The 19,361-nt window shown below is 39.4% G+C and overlaps 1 protein-coding gene across 1 annotated transcript in view; it reads left to right on the top strand.

The window, feature by feature from the left end:
• zdhhc17 (zDHHC palmitoyltransferase 17) overlaps positions 1 to 19,361 on the top strand; it is a 60,842-nt gene that overhangs the window by 36,905 nt on the left and 4,576 nt on the right. Inside the window, exons 8-16 of the mRNA XM_079817968.1 lie at positions 1,438 to 1,563; positions 2,826 to 2,968; positions 3,075 to 3,175; positions 9,923 to 10,047; positions 10,989 to 11,051; positions 11,186 to 11,279; positions 11,526 to 11,609; positions 11,705 to 11,862; positions 14,753 to 14,847. Of these exons, the coding sequence (XP_079674094.1) occupies positions 1,438 to 1,563; positions 2,826 to 2,968; positions 3,075 to 3,175; positions 9,923 to 10,047; positions 10,989 to 11,051; positions 11,186 to 11,279; positions 11,526 to 11,609; positions 11,705 to 11,862; positions 14,753 to 14,847 (989 nt within the window). The remainder of the gene's footprint in view (positions 1 to 1,437; positions 1,564 to 2,825; positions 2,969 to 3,074; positions 3,176 to 9,922; positions 10,048 to 10,988; positions 11,052 to 11,185; positions 11,280 to 11,525; positions 11,610 to 11,704; positions 11,863 to 14,752; positions 14,848 to 19,361) is intronic.

Raw genomic sequence — 19,361 nt, 5'->3', positions numbered from 1 at the left:
GACGTCAATAGTTTTTGTGCGCAAAAAAAAATCAAAATAACACCTTTATCCAACTTGTTCTCGACTTCCGTGTATGCCTCCACGACGCATGCGCGAGAATATGACGCAGATCCGGCGTTCGGACATATGACCCAGAAGCGATTTGTTTACGAGCAGAGGAAGACGCGCGTGTCTAAGCTGTTGGATTCTACATTGATCGTGCTTTAGGTCTCGGCGTAGTGCTCAAAATGGAGCTTAAGTGTGTATTTCATCGATTCCCGAACACCGGCGCTACGTCATATTCTCGCGCATGCGTCGTGGAGGCGCACACGGAAGACAAGAACAAGTTGGATAAAGGTGTTATTTTGATTTTTTTTTGCGCACAAAAACTATTGTCGTCGCATTGTATGATTATTGTAGAGCCACTGTGGTGAGATAGACTTTGTAACGACGTTTTAAGTGCCTTTCATGGATCTTGGAAGTGTCAATGTACTGAATGCCAATGGAGGCCTGTGTGAAGCCTTTCTCAGCCATCAGCTTTCAACTAAAATATCTTCATTTGTGTTCCGAATATGAACGGAGGTCTTACGGGTGTCCAACGACATGAGGGTGAGTAATTAATGACAGAATTTTCATTTTTGGGTGAACTAACCCTTTAATTACTTACCCTCATGTCGTTGGACACCCGTAAGACCTCCGTTCATCTTCTGAACACAAATGAAGATATTTTAGTTGAAATCTGATGGCTCAGAAAGGCCTCAAGACGTCGTTACAAAGTCCATCTCACCACAGTGGTTCTACAATAACTTTATGAAGCGACGAGAAAAGTTTTTGTGCGCAAAAAAAATCTAAATAACGACTTGTATAGTGATGACCGGTTTCAAAACACGGCCTCATGAAGCTTCAAAGCGTTATGAATCAGTGAGTCGAATCAGCGGTTTGACTCGCCAAAGTCACGTGATTTCAGCAGTTTGGCGGTTTGACACGCGATCCGAATCATGAATCGACTCACTGATTCATAACGCTTTGAAGCTTCATGAGGCCGTGTTTTGAAACCGGTCATCACTATACAAGTCGTTATTTAGGGTTTTTGAACGGAGGTCTTACGGGTGTCCAACAACATGAGTGGAAGTCATTAATGACAGAATTTTCATTTTTGGGTGAACTATCCCTTTAAGTCTGAACACAGCAGACGACAGGAGCATTAACCAACACCAGTAAATACTAAAAGCACATGAAACCGTAGTGTACTTAAGTACCAATAACACACACACGCATTTAGCCTCACGCACACACAATCGCAAGCAGACATGCTGTAAAGCTTGAAATGGTCGTTGCATTTTTTTATTGCTCGCTTGTGTTTCGCCTCCTCCATTTTACGCTATGGCGAGAAACGTCTATGTGACGAATGATTTCAGAAATGTCAGTAGGCTATAATCAATTATGGTCTTATGGCAGGGGGAGACGCCGCTGGATCTGGCCAAACAGAGGAAAAATGTGTGGATGATAAATCATCTGCAGGAGGCCAGACAGGCCAAAGGTTACGACAGCCCCTCGTACCTGAAACGACTCAAAATGGACAAGGTAAAGCAACTGAAAGACTTGTGCTGGCCAATCACTGGACATTTAAGGAGAAATCCAGTTGTAATGAATGTTGAATAATGCAGACTCTGTATGTGAAGGCAGGAAAACACAACATGACTTTTACACCAATTTCTGCCCCGATTTGTAGTCTGAAAGACTTTGGGCCCTTTCACACCTACCTTGTTTGGTCCGGATTTTCGGACTTTTCAGTTTGGTCCGAATCAAAATTACAGGTGTGAAACCTCCCCCGAACCACGGTCCAGACCAAACAGACGAAATTTGGTCAGACGAAAAGAGGTATTCTCGGTCCGGATCAAACTGAACAAAGGTTCGGTTCGTTTCTAGTGTGAAAGCATTTCCTGTATGGTTCGTACTTTCAGACCATTTACAGGAAGTTCCTGTTTATGTTTAAATATTATAATGTTATTTTTAAATTCAATCTAGGCTACATTGATTATGAAAAGTGAAAAGATGCGCAATATGTCAGAAGACAGAAGGTCAGAAATGATTTTGAACGAAATTTGGATGATTTTGCTTAGAAAGCCTTTCTTTAATGTGAATTTCGTTTTGTATAAATTGTATCTTAATTTTAATCAATGTTTAATCAGATAATTTAATAAATAAGAAGCAAATAATCTATAGCAGACAATAATCGCGGGAGCGATCACATGCTTTACACATGAACTGGAGCGCGTCTCAAATAAACCAAAACTCAGCAGCTACTCGTCTCACAAACATGAGAAATATGTGAATATAAAGCTTGAAATGTCCACTTTTAAACGTAACGAAAAGAAAATAGTCAAGCAATGCGCACTGTTCAATAGTGGCAACGATATGCGTACGTTCATTCACTCTTGTCAAAGACACTGACGTCAGACGCACGTCTGTTTACGAACCAATCAATGTCCAGATGCCGCCCACATAGATGAAGACGAGTGGACGCAAGTGCATCATTTAAAGTTCTTTAGTGCGCTCACATAATTGCAATGTGAAACCAAACCAAAACTAACCGAATGTATAAAATGTATCAAAATATGAACTTCGGTTCGGACCTTGGTGCGGACTTTCAGGTGTGAAAACTCCCTTTGTTTTTTAGCCTCTTGAGTCAGATTTACAAAAGATTCTTAAGAATATAAATCAGTTCAGATGTTCATACAACATAATATTCAACAGAATTTCTTTAAATTGAGCATAACCTCTTTCTCAAGAAGGTTTTTGTGAACCTGGCCTCTGACTTGTGAGGTGTGTGTGTGTGTTCGCAGGAGTTCAGGCAGAAGGTGATGTTGGGAACTCCGTTCCTGGTGATTTGGTTGGTGGGATTTATCGCCGATCTGGACATTGACTCTTGGCTCATCAAGGGTGTGATGTATGCAGTGATGTGGCTCGTCGTGCAGTTCCTTTCCAAGTATGACACGCACACCATTACAGCCATCTGTGGTGCTGCTCAGGCTTTTAATGGATTCTGATGTGAGTGTGGCGCATCATTGCTAACGTTTCGTCTCTGCTTCTAGGTCTTTCTTTGATCACTCCATGCATAGCGCTCTTCCTCTGGGCATCTATCTGGCCACTAAGTTCTGGATGTACATCACCTGGTTTTATTGGTTCTGGAACGATATCCTTTTCAGTCGCTCCATCAGTTTTACTTCACTTCCTGTGCTGTCAATTTGATGATCATAACATGGAATTGATGCAACCTACTTAAGTTGATTTAAATCCACTTTAACGTAATATTGTATTAAAAAAAAAAATCTTTATTATCCAGAGTTACTCACATAAGCATCTATTAGAGTGGTACGATTAATCGCTAGAAAATCGCCATTATGATTAAAACACCCACACAATCTTATTCCTAAATGACAACTAGTCTAATAAACCTTTGACAAGTACGATCATAGGGAACAGTCCGATCTGCGTTGGTGCTGCCACTGATCCAGAGAGAGCAGTTGTCATCTATAAGTATGAATGGGTATTTCAGCCACACAGTATCATTATACAATTCAAGTTATCACAGAAGTACTGAGATAAAATATTATAGTTTGGATATAGACACTGATGTCTACGGTAGCGATTAAAATAGAGTAAATCACCTTTGAAAGTAACTTCACGCTTCAAATAAAGATTGTATCATTACGTTGTTACACCAGTAGGTGGCGACAAATTACTAAAAAATTTATTCGTCATTGAATCATTCATTCAAGAGATTTGTACAAAAACAGGGATTCATGAAACAAGTGAAGTCTTTATGAGTGAGTCATTGAATCATTCATTCAAGAGATTTGTTCAAAAACTGATTAATCAGTAATGAAGCAAGTGAAGTCTTTGAGTGAATCATTGAATCATTCATTCAAGAGATTTGTTCAAAAATGCTGATTCATCCAGTAATGAAACAAGTGAAGTCTTTATGAGTGAGTCATTGAATCATTCATTCAAGAGAGTTGTTCAAAAACGCTGATTCATCCAGTAATGAAGCAAGTGAAGTCTTTAGGAGTGAGTCATTGAATCATTCATTCAAGAGATTTGTTCAAAAACGCTGATTCATCCAGTAATGAAGCAAGTGAAGTCTTTAGGAGTGAGTCATTGAATCATTCATTCAAGAGATTTGTTCAAAAACGCTGATTCATCCAGTAATGAAACAAGTGAAGTCTTTATGAGTGAGTCATTGAATCATTAATTCAAGAGATTTGTTCAAAAACGCTGATTCATCCAGTAATGAAGCAAGTGAAGTCTTTAGGAGTGAGTCATTGAATCATTCATTCAAGAGATTTGTTCAAAAACGCTGATTCATCCAGTAATGAAGCAAGTGAAGTCTTTATGAGCGAGTCATTGAATCATTCACACCAATTTGTTTTAAAGTAATTCATTAAAATTAGATATTTTTTAAACAGCCTGCAGCAATTTAAAAAAAAATTCTGAACCTTTAATTTTCTTTTCAAAACTGTGTGAGAATCGTGATACCTATTTTAAACAACAACAAAAAAATCTTGATTCTTAAAGGTGCAGTGTGTAAATATTAGTGGTGAGGTTGTGAATTGCAATCGCCCACCGCTCACCCCTCCATTTCGAAGCACATAGAGAAGCTACGGTGGCCGACACAGGACAAAAATGTCGTCTGAGACAGCAGAGAGTAGCTAGCGCTCTGTCGAGAAGTTTGTCCGTTTAAGGCTACTGTAGAAACATGACGGCACAAAATGGCGATTTCACCGTAAGGGGACCCGCGGTGTAAAAAGATAGAAATGGCTCATTCTAAGGTAATAAAAACATAACAGTACGGTCTTTATACACCACTGAAAACATAGTTATGCATATTATATTGCCTTTCTGTTAATAGATCCTCATAAATGCTACACACTGCACCTGTAATTTCTCCAGATGTCTCTGTTTGTTGACTCAATCCGATCGGATCGTGGACGGGGGGGTTGACGGAAGTGGGGGGGTGTGTACTTTTATTTACTTTTGTTTTATACAAAATATTCAATCAACTATCACAAACTATGCATCATTTGAAAGCTAAAACACTCAAGATTCATGTTCTGAACTTGTTTTTGCAATAAATACACCAGAGAGGAAAGGGTTAAATGAAACACTAAAGGACCGTCCATGTAAACATTAGCATAATATCAGCGTTACTCATCTTTCATCTCCTGTCGTTCAGATCAGATCGGACGAATCCAATAAACACCCGCATCCATCTCTGTGTAAGAGTCCACTCTTCAAAATGCATCCCACTTTTTAATCCAAAACAACGAAAAAATAGGGAAAAAACTAAAAATCCTCCGTTGTTTGCAAGAGAGTTTTGAGTTAGCGTGATCAATCATGTCCATTTTCAATGAAATATCGATTCTATTCCGTGTCTGGCAAACTCCCCCTGCTAGAATAGCTTCTCCCACGTATTTTAAACCCTCCCTCGTCTCTCTCCTTCAATCAGAGACTCTTCTGGGATGCATCATATAGAGGAAGTGCCTTACAGGCTTGGTGAGCTGTCAATCATTGCGCCCATGGTTTTCGTTGGATAAAGGCACTCGGTGCCCAGCCAATGCCTTTCCAACAAAGGTTTGATTGATGGACTTAGTAACCAATCAAAAGGCATTATCTTGCGCAGTTTGCGTAAGTAGGCTTTGGTGAATACTGTTTGTGCGCTGGCTGCGCGTTCTCCATGGCCAGCTGCAGTGGAGCGCGCTGTCTCTCATTGACGCTTCCCATGAGCTAAATGAGTTTTTTACACTTTGTAATCTCTGTAAATAGTTGCTTTAGTTTTTCAGTAACTGTTTATCCATTATAATTAGTAGTATATTGCAGTTTATTGCAGATTTATTTGAATGAAAAACTACTCTTTACAATAGCAAATGTTCTGAAATAAATGGCCTTTTTGAAATGACGCCTAGACTTTTCTTGACATAAAAGCTCACAGAAGCTACATTACTGAGAGAATCATCCTCATATTTGAATCATGACATGATTAGACATTCAGTTTTATATTTAAGTTATTTTCAGGCTCTTAACATTAAATTATAATATTTTTTTCCCTAAGTGAAAACAAAAAACAAAAAACGTGAGTCACTTACATGTATATTTACATGTATATTACTCTGTTCCCATATTACTTTGAGTTATTATGACTCTTGGGTAGCAATGTTTCAAGTGTCTAGTTTAAAATAAGACCAGGTTTATGAATATAGACCATAGGGTTTAAGAGCTGCAGACATTTTCATTTGGGTATATCGTTTTCAAAGAATTCCTAAAAAATGGGGCGCTTGTTAAGAGGATAAGAACGCCGACAGCAGGAAAACCAAACATCTTCGTTTGATCTTTTCTCTCTTTCTGTCTTTATTTTCCCAGCACGAAACTTAAATCTGGGTCGCAGAATTGGCCCAGTTTAAAAGGCAATATCTCACTTTTCAATGTTGAAAGATCTGAATCTGGTGCAGAAGCATTCATTCTGTGTGAAGGGACCCGAGGAGAATAGAGATGGGAAGTTTAGCAGTACGCTTCAGTGTCTGAATGTTTTTATCCGTTCACACTTTATGAGACAACATAAACTGAGATGAAAATATCCCTCATTCGCCCACGGTTTAATTGCCCAACAAGATTTCTGGAGCTGTTTGTTTCAAGTTGTGTTTGTATGGTTACGTTGATGCTTTATACTGTGAAAGTCTGGCGACATTTTTCCAGTCTTCAACTGTCCCATTTTGGTGAGCTTGTGCAAATTGTAGCCTCTTTTTCCTATTTGTAGTGGAGATGAGTGGTACCCGGTGGGGTCTTCTGCTGTTGTAGCCCATCCGCCTCAAGGTTGTGCGTGTTGTGGCTTCACAAATGCTTTGCTGCATACCTCGGTTGTAACGAGTGGTTATTTCAGTCAAAGTTGCTCTTCTATCAGCTTGAATCAGTCGGCTCATTCTCCTCTGACCTCTAGCATCAACAAGGCATTTTCGCCCACATGACTGCCGCATACTGGATGTTTTTCCCTTTTCACACCATTCTTTGTAAACCCTAGAAATGGTTGTGCGTGAAAATCCCAGTAACTGAGCAGATTGTGAAATACTCAGACCGACCCGTCTGGCACCAACAACCATGCCACGCTCAAAATTGCTTAAATCACCTTTCTTTCCCATTCTGACATTCAGTTTGGAGTTCAGGAGATTGTCTTGACCAGGACCACACCCCTAAATGCATTGAAGCAACTGCCATGTGATTGGTTGATTAGATAATTGCATTAATGAGAAATTGAACAGGTGTTCCTAATAATCCTTTAGGTGAGTGTATCTATTGAATTGAGATTAGCAAAATAATGCGATTCAAAATACTGAGTGTCTTTTGGTTTTCGTCCATCAATTTTATCAAGATGATCAAAATTAGATGAAGGGCTTGAAGTGTTTATTTTGCTAGAATATCCAAAAATTGGCATTTCTACATGCCCATTTAATATAAATAAACTTGTTTTTTTTGTTCAATTTCCAGTAAAAACAACAGTGATATATAATTACTCATACTGTGATGTAAGGTTCTGTTCATGACGCCCACCGCGGTGTGAGAGAGATCTAGTACAAACACAAAGAAAGCCGAGTTCTTGTCTGGTAATGACACATGTTGCATTTCTATGTTTATGCTGCTGTCAAACAGCGGGAAAATAAGATATCTTCCCAAAGCTGAAGCATTTCATCCTCCTTTGAAGGAACCACTCGAGACGTGACTCATGTCTGGATGTGCTTGTCGAGTGAAGCTGCTGAAGTGTGGTTTGTGTGGTGTAATATGAGATTGTGGAGTGATGTTTAGTGTGCACAGAACCGCCATGTGTCCTGGTGCGTCTCCAGAGCTCAGGAATAGAAACAATGCATTCGAACCCTGCAGCTCTGGGTGGATCCGCTTCCCTCTCGCCTTTATTATCCAACAATAGAGCTGTTTTTCCTGCTGTAATTGTTGCCCGTGTGCAGCTCAGCTCAGCGAAACCACCGACCCACTTACAGGAGAAACTGATTTTCTGCATTTGTGTCTTTTTAGACTGTGCTTGATGGAGGCACTCGTGTTACATTCCAGATGTCAGACAGGCAATGTAATTTTTTTGATGGAATAATTCTTTGAAATGTTGCAGCTCAGATTTCCACAGAACTTTCGGTCTCAATTCAAAAAGTCATTAGTCAGATTGCTGTGTTTTCTGTAATGTAACACATCTTGCAACTTTTTATAAGAGCAAGTCTTATGGTGCGTTCACACCAGACGCGAATGAAGCAATTAAATTGCGCGTAGTTGGACGCTTGAACATTTTGAGTTTACTCGCGTCATTCGCGCGTGACATTCACTTCACAACAGACATGAATTCGCGTCATGGGAGGGGCTTCTGCTAGCCGGCTCGTCTCATTGCGAAATGGCTGACATGGATTGTTTTAAAATATGGCGAATAAGCTCAATTTGCCGGTTTTAACTACTTGTAGTCTCAATCGGGTGAATTCAGGGTGATTGGGGCACTTTTTCCAAGTCATCTCAATGGCAAAAAGTGTCCAAATCACCCTGAAATCACCCTATGTAGAGCTCAAATTGAGTGAAGAGCGTTTTTTACAACTTACCAGATTGTCAAACCTCCTCACTTACTTTCTTCCAAGCAAGATCCTTTTTATTCCTGTTTATATAAAGTACCTACAGCTCCAGGTATCCACATATGATTTTGTCCTCATTGTTGTCACTACTAGAGCAAGCTCCTGATTGGTTAACGCGGCGCGAATATCCGCCAAAGTTCAGATTTTTCAACTTGCGCGAATCGCGCGTCAACCGCTCAATTCACGCCGTGTCATTTACACCGCCTCATTCGTGCGAATCGCGCCACAGAATGTCTATTTGCGTCTTTGCATTGACTTGGCATGTAAATCACTCACGCGAAACTCTTCTATCGCGTCTGGTGTGAACGCACCATTAAAGGAACACGTCACTATTTTTAAAAATAGGCTCATTTTCCAACTCCACTAGAGTTAAACAGTTGAGTTTTACCGTTTTCGAATCCATTCAGCCGATCTCCGGGTCTGGCGGTGGCACTTTTAGCATAGCTTAGCATAGAGCATTGAATCTGATTAGACCGTTAGCATCTCGCTCAAAAAATGACCAAAGAGTTTTGATATTTTTCCTATTTTAAACTTGAATCTTCTGTAGTTACATTGTGTACTAAGACCGACGGAAAATGAAAAGTTGCTATTGTCTAGGCCGATCTGGCTAGGAACTATACTCTCATTCCTGCGTAATAATCAAGGAACTTTGTTCCGTACCATGAGTGCAGCGGCGCAACGATATTACACAGTGCCTGAAAATAGTCGCCAGCACACTCTGTGCAAGCAGGTTGTCACATTGGCCTATTTTCATGTACTGTGTAATATCATTGCGCCGCTGAACTCATGGTACAGCATTTTAAATTGGAAAAATATAGAAACTTTTTGGTCATTTTTTGAGCGAGATGCTAACGGTCTAATCAGATTCAATGATCTATGCTAAGCTCTGCTAAAAATGCTACCGCCAGACCCGGAGATCAGCTGAAAGGATTCGAAAACAGTACAACTCAACTGTTTAACTCTAGGGGAGCTGGAAAATGAGCCTATTTAAAAAAAAAAAAAATAGTGGCGTGTTCCTTTAAAAGTTAAATTGATTACTAGTTATTATTCCCATGTTTAGTCTCTCGTCTTATGAATCATTCTTTAGAATAGGTTACTTTCGCTTACTCATTTGAACCAGTTGGACGCAAATTGGTCTGGATACATTCAAATGTTGTTTTTTAAATACTTTTAAAAGTAATCACACTTTTAATCACACTTTTTACTTTTATCAAGTAATCACAAATTATCCTGTGAATTCATTGGCCCACAACTTCCTTAACACTGCACACATCTCCCATTCGTCACTGTCCACCTGCCCTTCCTGCTCAATAGCCTGGCTCTCTTCTACAACTTTGGCAAGTCCTGGAAATCTGACCCCGGCATCATCAAAGCATCTGAGGAGCAGAAAAAAAAGGTCAAATCTCTAACCGCAAACGAGTTCAGCTGTAATTAAAGGGATAGTTCACCCAAAAATGAAAATTTGATGTTTATCTGCTTACCCCAAGGGAATCCAAGATGGTGTCTAGGTGTCTTTTGTTTCTTCAGTAGAACACAAATGAAGATTTTTAACTCCAACCGTTGCAGTCTGTCAGTCGTATAATGCATGTCAATGGTAGCAGATACTATGAGAGTAAAAAAACATGCACAGACAAATCCAAATTAAACCCTGCGGCTCGTGACGACACATTGATGTCTTAAGACACAACGATCGGTTTGTGAGAGAAATCGAACAGTATTTATATAATTTTTTACCTCTAATACACCACTATGTACATCAGCCGTCCCCGTGCCATCACTGCCTGTAAGTGAGGTCAAATTACACAATATGGCGTAGAGATACGCGCAAGAGATCACATTGTATCCCATTGAGATACGCCGTATCTTGTACATTTGACCTCACTCGCTGGAAGTGATGGCGCGTTCAAGACTGTTTGACATAGTGGTGTATTAGAGGTAACAAATTATATAAATACTGTTCGATTTCGCGCACAAACCGATCGTTTCGTGTCTTAAGACATTGTGCCGTCACGAGCCGCGGGGTTTAGTTTGAAGTTGTCTGTGCATGTTTTTTTTACTCTCATAGAATCTGCTACCATTGACATGCATTATACGACTGACACACTGCAACGGTTGGAGTTAAAAATCTTCATTTGTGTTCTACTGAAGAAACAAAAACACCTACATCTTGGATGCCCTTGGGGTAAGCAGATAAACATCACATTTTCATTTTTGGGTGAACTATCCCTTTAAAGCGTATTAAAGTTCACCTTGGGCTGCTAAACAACCATCCAGGATGATTTGCTTCACGCACATCACATTTTCCTGCTCTGTTTTTCTCTCACTCTCTCTATTTAGACTATAGTTGAATTGGCAGAAACGGGCTGTCTGGATCTCAGCATATTCTGCAGCACCTGTTTGGTAATTATGACTTTTCCATTCTGCAGAAAACTGCTTGAACGCATTCAGCGCCAGTCGTCTCCTCGAGCGCTGGCCAGATAACCCAACAGTCTGATTTGCATTGCAGTTTAATTTTAACGGCCTGTACTCCACAGATACGGAAGCCCATCAGATCGAAACACTGCGCCGTGTGCAATCGATGCATCGCCAAGTTTGATCACCACTGCCCTTGGGTAGGCAACTGCGTAGGTGAGTTTTCCAAGGGCAGATTTTCCAATCACACACTCTTCCTCTTGACGTTAATATGAAAAGTCAAATGTTCTGCCAGGAAATTCACTATCGTCAAGAAAGCCCATTTTTTTTGGCATCCCGTAATATAAACCTCATATTTCTTCCCTTACTAATTTGAGCCCAAGGCAGAATAAGAAGGGGAACGGGGAGGTATGACTCATTCCTTTCATCTGTCTGTTTTTACTCCTCATTGTTTGCGTGCAGGAAGTGGAAACCACCGTTACTTTATGGGCTACCTATTCTTCCTGTTGTGTATGATCTGTTGGATGATATATGGATGCATTTGCTGTAAGTACAATTGAGTTTGCGTGGTTTTGCACAAACAATATGAATATAAATAACTAGTAGCATGCATATTTATAATATTGGGAGTGTTTCTGCAGACTGGAGTATTCACTGTGCTACCAGCTACACTAAAGATGGCTTTTGGAACTACATCACGCAGATCGCCACCTGCTCGCCGTGGATGTTCTGGATGTTTCTCAACAGTGTGTTTCACTTCATGTGGGTCGCTGTGCTCATCATGTGCCAGCTCTACCAGGTGAGATGCGCTCAAGTCTAGAGAAGCCTTCCTAGGCATCAAGCCCAAAGTATACTTTTTTTCCACATGCACGAGGGTCTGCGTAAAGTGCATGTGATGCAAATTTCGTCACCATAGTATGTGTGTATTGTTAGCCTAGAAATCTAGATGCACCCTAGCAGCAGCAAATCTATTTTGCAGCGAGGGTCGTCTAGCAACTCTCCGTTGGCTTGCGAGCTGGAAAAACCAAACTCTAGTCAGGCCAATCACATCGTGTATAGAGTCGGTGGGCGGGGCTTAACATAATGACGGCAGAGTTGCGGCGGTTCCGCGTGCTACTTGTAAACAAAGAAGCTGCCTTTCGAATCGGCTTTGGCCGCGACTCTGGAAGACTTGGAGTTAAGCTTTTCTTTGAGAAAAGAACGGCAATGAAGTCATTCTTAAGAAAGGAAGATGTGTTCGGAGTTTTGCCGACTGGATACGGCGAAAGTTTAATCTATCAACTAGCTCCGCTTCACCTTCTTCATTGCTCTGGTTGGTTGGAGCGCTATCCTATTGCGTTCAGAGGGAATTTGAAAGCCAACCGTTTATCCCGCCCCTTGGATTGAGGTTCCCAGACCCAACATCTTGATGTGGGTCTGGCTTGTCAGGCTAGTGTATTGTATGTGCGCCACCTGATTTTTCGTACTTTTGTAAGAGCAGGTTGCACGTGCATTTCATTTGTTTTGCACTAATCGGTTGTTCCACAAGGTGGCAACACTGGCCCAGGCCGATGTTTCACAGTAGAAAGAGATGGAACAATAACAACAAAATACCGAAAAAAAGTAGCCTGTGGCCCGTTCTACGTACCTCGCTAACTCTGTTAGCTGGATTTGATTGTTGACGATTTGGCATGATCTTGGATTGTTTGGTTCTTCGAAGCTCATAGCAACAGGTCCGTAAGCTCAAACCTGCTCATGAGCAGCTTATTTCCTGTAAACAGGATTAGATTGCATCTTGAGGTGATACTTAAAATCTGTCCCAGCCACTGCTACTTTATTACAAGAGTTCATTACTGAACCAGGGGCAATAATAATAATTTTAAATAATAATATAAAAATGTTATATTGTATATGTATATGAGAATGTATAATGTTGTGTATAATACTATAGACACAGCCACTTGATTGAGCGATTTATTTGTGATGGAATAATTACTTTATATAATTTTGTTTTTATTGGTTTACACACATGTTGTACAGTTAATCTGAGCCATGCATTAAATTATGACGGATATTATGGGATGGCTTGATGCAGCGCAAGAGAGGATAATTTGATCTTGACCCATAAGAAACTTAAATACTGTCACGTTACAAATCTGCTTCAAATTGAATTAAAAATTTAATTACAACATTGAAATAAAAATGTAAAGGGTGTACAAAAACTGTATAAAATCGTGAATATAAATAATTGGTAATCATATAAAAAATAAACATTTATCATTTATCTATTATAACTTTTATGTTGGTTTGTTTGTTTGGCTGTTTCCTTATAAAGGTTCAGAAATTCGTGGGGGTTTTTTGTGTAATTTGTCAAGTTTTTTGCCAGGTGGCTTTTTAATTATATGATGTCATTACGTTGCTGTCTTGACGCCAGCCAATCGCTGCATTGCTGATCATGGTTTCGAGTATCGATGCATCTGCCCTCTTCAGGGAAAAAAAGAACGCTCAGTAATCTTAGATAATTTAATCCAGGTATTTTAATCCAATCCTCAAATTCGTTTGAAGAACCAAATTAGCCAGAGATCAGTTATCACGATTAAAAGATCTGGGATCTGTCAAATCATCTTAGATGTATTAAGCGAGGTACGAAGAACGGGCCACTGGATGTCAGCCGAATTTAGCCCCGCCCACAACATTTTAACTCGGGCAGTTCGGTCTGGACTTGATCTGTAGAGGAGTAATTATGCCCGAACAGAAACTGTTCAGACCAATGAAATTGTCAGGGGCGATGATGGACAGATGATAAACAGTAACGTAATCCTCCACGTCACCAAAGGCACTTGGGTTCAATTTGTTCTAATCCTAAACGGAGAACTTGTTCGTATATGCATTCACCTTCACTATTTCTCTCAGAAATGATGATCGTGTTGGTAAATGCTCTATGTATCCTTGAATTCTTTTTTTACAACACCGGCAAAGATCGTTTACACTCATCTTTTTCTTCTTAAGTTAGGCTACTTATTCCAGCGTGTGTGCAGACAGGGTTGCCAAGTTTTCACAACAAAACCCGCCCAATTAATATTCAAAACTAGCCAAAAACAAGCCCAATAGCTTTCCGGGGGGGTTCTCCGGGAAAAAAAGGCATTTGGGGGGTAAAATGTGTTATGTTGGCAGGGATGGCAGCTAAAATTCGCATTCCTGGGTCTGTATATCCCATAATTGTGGTCGCTTCAACCCGCGGGCTTGGCAACACAGTGCAGTTGAGTTCTGTTGACATTTGACAACTAACGTTATGCGTCGCTCCGTTGCTCTGATTGGTTGTAGGTCTATCCAATTGAGGTCTTTCCTGGTTCAGTTGAAACACACCCCATAATCACAGCCCAACAGAGCAGAATCAGACTCATATTCTGACTAGAATTGAGTATGACGATGTCAGGCTAGAAAAGTAGTGCAGACACTGGACGACTTTGAAAACTTTATAGAGCGCATACATCGACTGCCTGTATTTGCGCATGCTATCAAATAGAGTATATTATGCACTATCATATGCGTAAAAAAAAAAACAGTATACTTTGGGCTTTAGGTGTAATAAATGGCGCCTTGACGCAAAATCCTATAACATACATTATGGTCCTGTTTTATTCATATATTGGAACAGATTTTGTGTGTACTTGTGGTTTGATGTGTATGTTGCTGTCTCCTCTTCATAGATCGCTGTTCTGGGCATCACTACAAACGAGCGAATGAACGCAAGAAGATATAAGCACTTTAAAGTTACAGCCACGTCCATCGAGAGCCCTTTCAAGTGAGTCCTTCAAACTCATTTCAGGTTTATCTGTACAGCACTGAACACAGAGGAGGGTGTTAAAGGGATAGTTCATCCAAAAATGAAAATCCCGTCATTTACACACACTCATGTCGTTCCAAACCTGTACGAGTTTCTTTTTTCTGCTGAACACAAAAGAAGATATTATGAAGAATAGGGGTAACCAAACAGTTGAATGGGCCCCATTGACTGCCATAGTATGTCATTCATACAGGTTTGGAACAACTTAAGGGTGAGTAAATGACAGGATTTTCATTTTTGGGTGAAATATCCCTTTAAAAATGGTTCATTTTTCAATCGTATTGATGTTTGTATATTCAACAGTCTGTATAATATAATCTATATGATACTTCAAAAATGTTTCTATTAGTGCTTGTTTAGACACCAACAATTTAGAGGAAGATCCAATTAGATTAAATGACCTCAGAAATGATTAATGAATATGTAGTGATTAAAAACAGTCTTCTATTATGGGATGGACTTAAGATACTGCTGACATCTATAGAAAAAATATTTTACCAAAATATAATAGTTCAATGATGACAAATCACTTGGGGTTTGGTTATTTCAGAGCTCATAAACTATTTAATAAAAAAAACAAATGTTTTTTGATGATCAGGCATAAGATTATGACAGGTGAAGTGAATAACACTGATTATCTCCATCACGGCACCTGTTAGTGGGTGGGATATATTAGGCAGCAAGTGAACATTTGGTCCTCAAAGTTGATGTGTTAGAAGCAGGAAAAATGAGCAATTGGATTTGAGCGAGTTTGACAAGGGCCAAATTGTGACGGCTAGACGACTGGGTCAGAGCATCTCCAAAACTGAGCATCAGAACTGGACCACGGAGCAATGGAAGAAGGTGGCCTGGTCTGATGAATCACATTTTCTTCTACATCACGTGGATGGCCGGGTGTGTGTGCGTCACTAACCTGGGGAACACATGGCACAGGTGCACTATGGGAACAAGGCAAGAGGCAGTGATGCTTTGGGCAATGTTCTCCTGGGCAAAACAAGTTTGATCCAAGAAGGCCCCGCCTTGCAACTTACAGGACTTAAAGGATCTGCTGCTATCATCTTGGTGCCAGATACCACAGCACACCTTCAGGGGTCAAGAAGAATCCATGCCTCGACGGGTCAGGGCCGTTTTGGCAGCAAAAGGGGGACCAACACAATATTATTCATAATGTTATGCCTGATCGGTGTGTATGTGTGTATATATAACTAGCCACATGCATTAAGCAAAAGCATACAGTGTTGTAGTCGAGTCACCAACTGTCGAGTCCGAGTCGAGTCTCGAGTCACCAAAGAAGAGTCCGAGTCGAGTCCAAGTCGAGTCACCAAAGAAGAGTCCGAGTCGAGTCCAAGTCGAGTCACCAAAGAAGAGTCCGAGTCGAGTCCAAGTCGAGTCACCAAAGAAGAGTCCGAGTCGAGTCCAAGTCGAGTCACCAAAGAAGAGTCCGAGTCGAGTCCAAGTCGAGTCACCATTACCTGAGTTCGAGTCCGAGTCGAGTCCCGTGTTCGAGAATACAGAAAAAATACAGAAAAAAAATTAATATTGTGATATATTATTACAATTTACAATATTTGGTTTTCAATTTATTATACTTTAAATTATCATTTATTTCTGTGATGCAAAGCAGAACTGTTTCCAACACTCATAATAAATCAGAATATTAGAATGATTTCTGAAGGATCATGTGACACTGAAGACTGGAGTAATGATCCTGAAAATTCTGCTTTGCATCACAGAAATAAATTATAATTTAAAGTATGATAAATTGAAAACCAAATATTTTAAATTGTAATAATATATCACAATATTACATTTTTTTCCCCCTGTATTTTTGATCAAATAAATCCAGGCTTGATGAGCAGAAGAAATTTCTTTCAAAAACATTACAAATATTAATGTGTCCAAACTTTTGGCCTGTAGTGTATGTCATATCGGCAAATATATTTGAAAGGTTGTTTATTGCTGCTTCCATAGACACCATTGTGTATTTTACAAACTATAAATGTATTGTTTTGCTATAAATTATATGTATTTAAATATCTGAAATCTAAAATAAACATAAGCGGGATTAAGCTCTGAGCGCGTCCGTCTTTGGCTCAGCGCCAGCCATTGCAGAAAGCACAGTTTGAATCTGGCAGTTATTGTCACGTCACTGTACCTTCGCTTCACTGTACGTAGACATCGTCGACGTCTGATGCCAAATTGGCAGACATCGCCCAACCCTAGCTTCCTCTGTTTATTATCATATATGCATTATGCTGGATACACACCAAAAGATAATCGGGCTGATTTTGGGCCGATTTCCCCCCTTCCGACAATCCTAGCTATGTCCCGATTATCTTGATGGTTCTAAAGATTATTTTATCAGATTTTCCTGTGGTGTGAAGTGTGTTAAGAGTGTCCAAACCTGCTCGGAAGAACGTCGGAGCCGTCCCGATCGCGAATGTTGAATATTTACGATCAGAAATCCTGATGTGTGTGGGGAACCCCGAGGACAAGCGCGCGCACACTCACGTGAAACGAAATAATATTCAATCCGAAAGCACGCTGAGAGATGAAATAGTCATGAACTGACTATAACTCCGACTATAAAAACAATTATTTAAAGTTTATTTAATAAGGCAATTTCAAAGAGAATAATATAGCTATTTTCCAAGAGACACCTGAGGACAACAATTAACCCTTTACCTGTCACCCCCCTTTTTGAGCATTTCGTGAAAATGCACTACCCAAACTTAAATGGTTGTAACTCATGAACCCTTTGGACTAAAGACTTATGGTTGGTCTCTTTTAAAAGAAGACACTTGGCAGATTATTGCTGACGTGGAAAAAAAATTATAGAATTAAATTATATAAAAGTTATTGAAATTTAAGTTTATTGTTATAAAAATATAATAAAATAAATATTATTTATTTTATTAAAAAATATATAAATGAATATAGGTTTCAGCCAAAAAAAGACAAAGTCAAAGCCAAAATTCTAACCAAGTTGTGTTCAAAATTTTAGGTCAAACTCAAAAAATGAGTTTTCTGTAAGACTTTTAGCTGCATAACCTCCAAAAATCCACTAGGGGTTAGACACACAATATTGGTGATTCCTAAAGATTGATCTGGCAGATATTCTCTATATATAATATTATTTTCTGAATATTTTTGGCTAAATACTAGAATCAATGTTTATGTTATGAACTTTTAGCATGAAAATCAAAGTTTGAATGATTAAAAGTGTGGTTGTTGACTTTTTGTTACAAAGGTGAAAACTCCTGTAATGATACAGATTTTTTGATGCACACTCTTGTCATATATTAATCCATTACTCTTCCAAAATATATATTTTCTGCAAAATCATCAACAAATATGTATTCTTGAGCCTTAGACCTTTCCAATGATATATAGTTTGTCATGACTAGATTAGGATTTAATAGTAATATAGTGAAGTAAATGTAGAATGCCCGTATACGCGCGTAACTCACCTCTAGGCTCTAGCTCTGTAACATCAGTGTTTCCCACACATTGACTAATTAGTGGCGGTGCGCCACAGAATCAACCGGCCGCCACATATTGGGCGTTGTTCATTAACTTTTTAACGCTATTTAAAACACACAGCGTATTCGTTAATTTCCTTTCCATGCTCTCTCTCTCCATCTCTCTGTCTCTCATGCGTCTCTCTCTCTTTCTCTCAACCCTGCTTTTGATATGAAACTTGAAAGTCTAAGCTTTTAAACTTGAATACGAAATTCAAACAATAAATATAGCGTTTTGGCGCTAATGTGGCATAAAAGTTAAAGCCAGAGGCGTGGAAAAACAGAGTTCCGACATGCTCTCATCTCGCGGCGGCGTGCGCTCATGTACGTGGTTCACGGAGCGCTCACATATACATCTAGTCTGGTTGCTCAAAGTATTGCTGATCATAACTGTTTACTTATTTTTAGGTTTTGCATTTAAATACATATTTATGATCAAACACTAGATTTCTTTAAATGTGAAATTTTAAAACGTTAACAATTTACATCCTAATATTTTTAATGATACTTATATAAGCACACACAAGTGAATATTAATGATTCCAAGCAAATATAATTTACCCAAGAAAAGTTTAAAATAGTGCTAAAAAGGCAAACTTTACAGTAGGCTATATGAATTGATATTGAATCAAGATCTAAATTGACATTTGTGCCAATCACCGCCATACTTATTCTGAAGTCTCGCGAGATTTTGCAATAATTCCTGTGTTTTACAGTCGGGACTCTGGTTGAAAATCTGTTTGTGTGTGGTGTGCTGTCTTTGTCACATCATGGCACACCACACACACTAGAGGAGCAAAACGGTTCAATCTAGGATTATTTGTCCTCATGTGTGTGGTCTATCACATTTTGAAAATCTTATAAGATGTAAAAAATCTTTTGGTGTGTACCCAGCATTAGTCAATAGTTTTTTTTAAAGCTAATGTTAGCCAATGGAAAGCATTTTACTTA

The sequence above is a fragment of the Gobio gobio genome (genome assembly GCF_949357685.1).
Source record: "Gobio gobio genome assembly, chromosome: 5".
In the NCBI taxonomy this organism is placed as follows: Eukaryota; Metazoa; Chordata; class Actinopteri; order Cypriniformes; family Gobionidae; genus Gobio; species Gobio gobio.
Note: the sequence above shows the minus strand (reverse complement) of the source record. Positions and strands in the feature narration are given on the sequence as shown.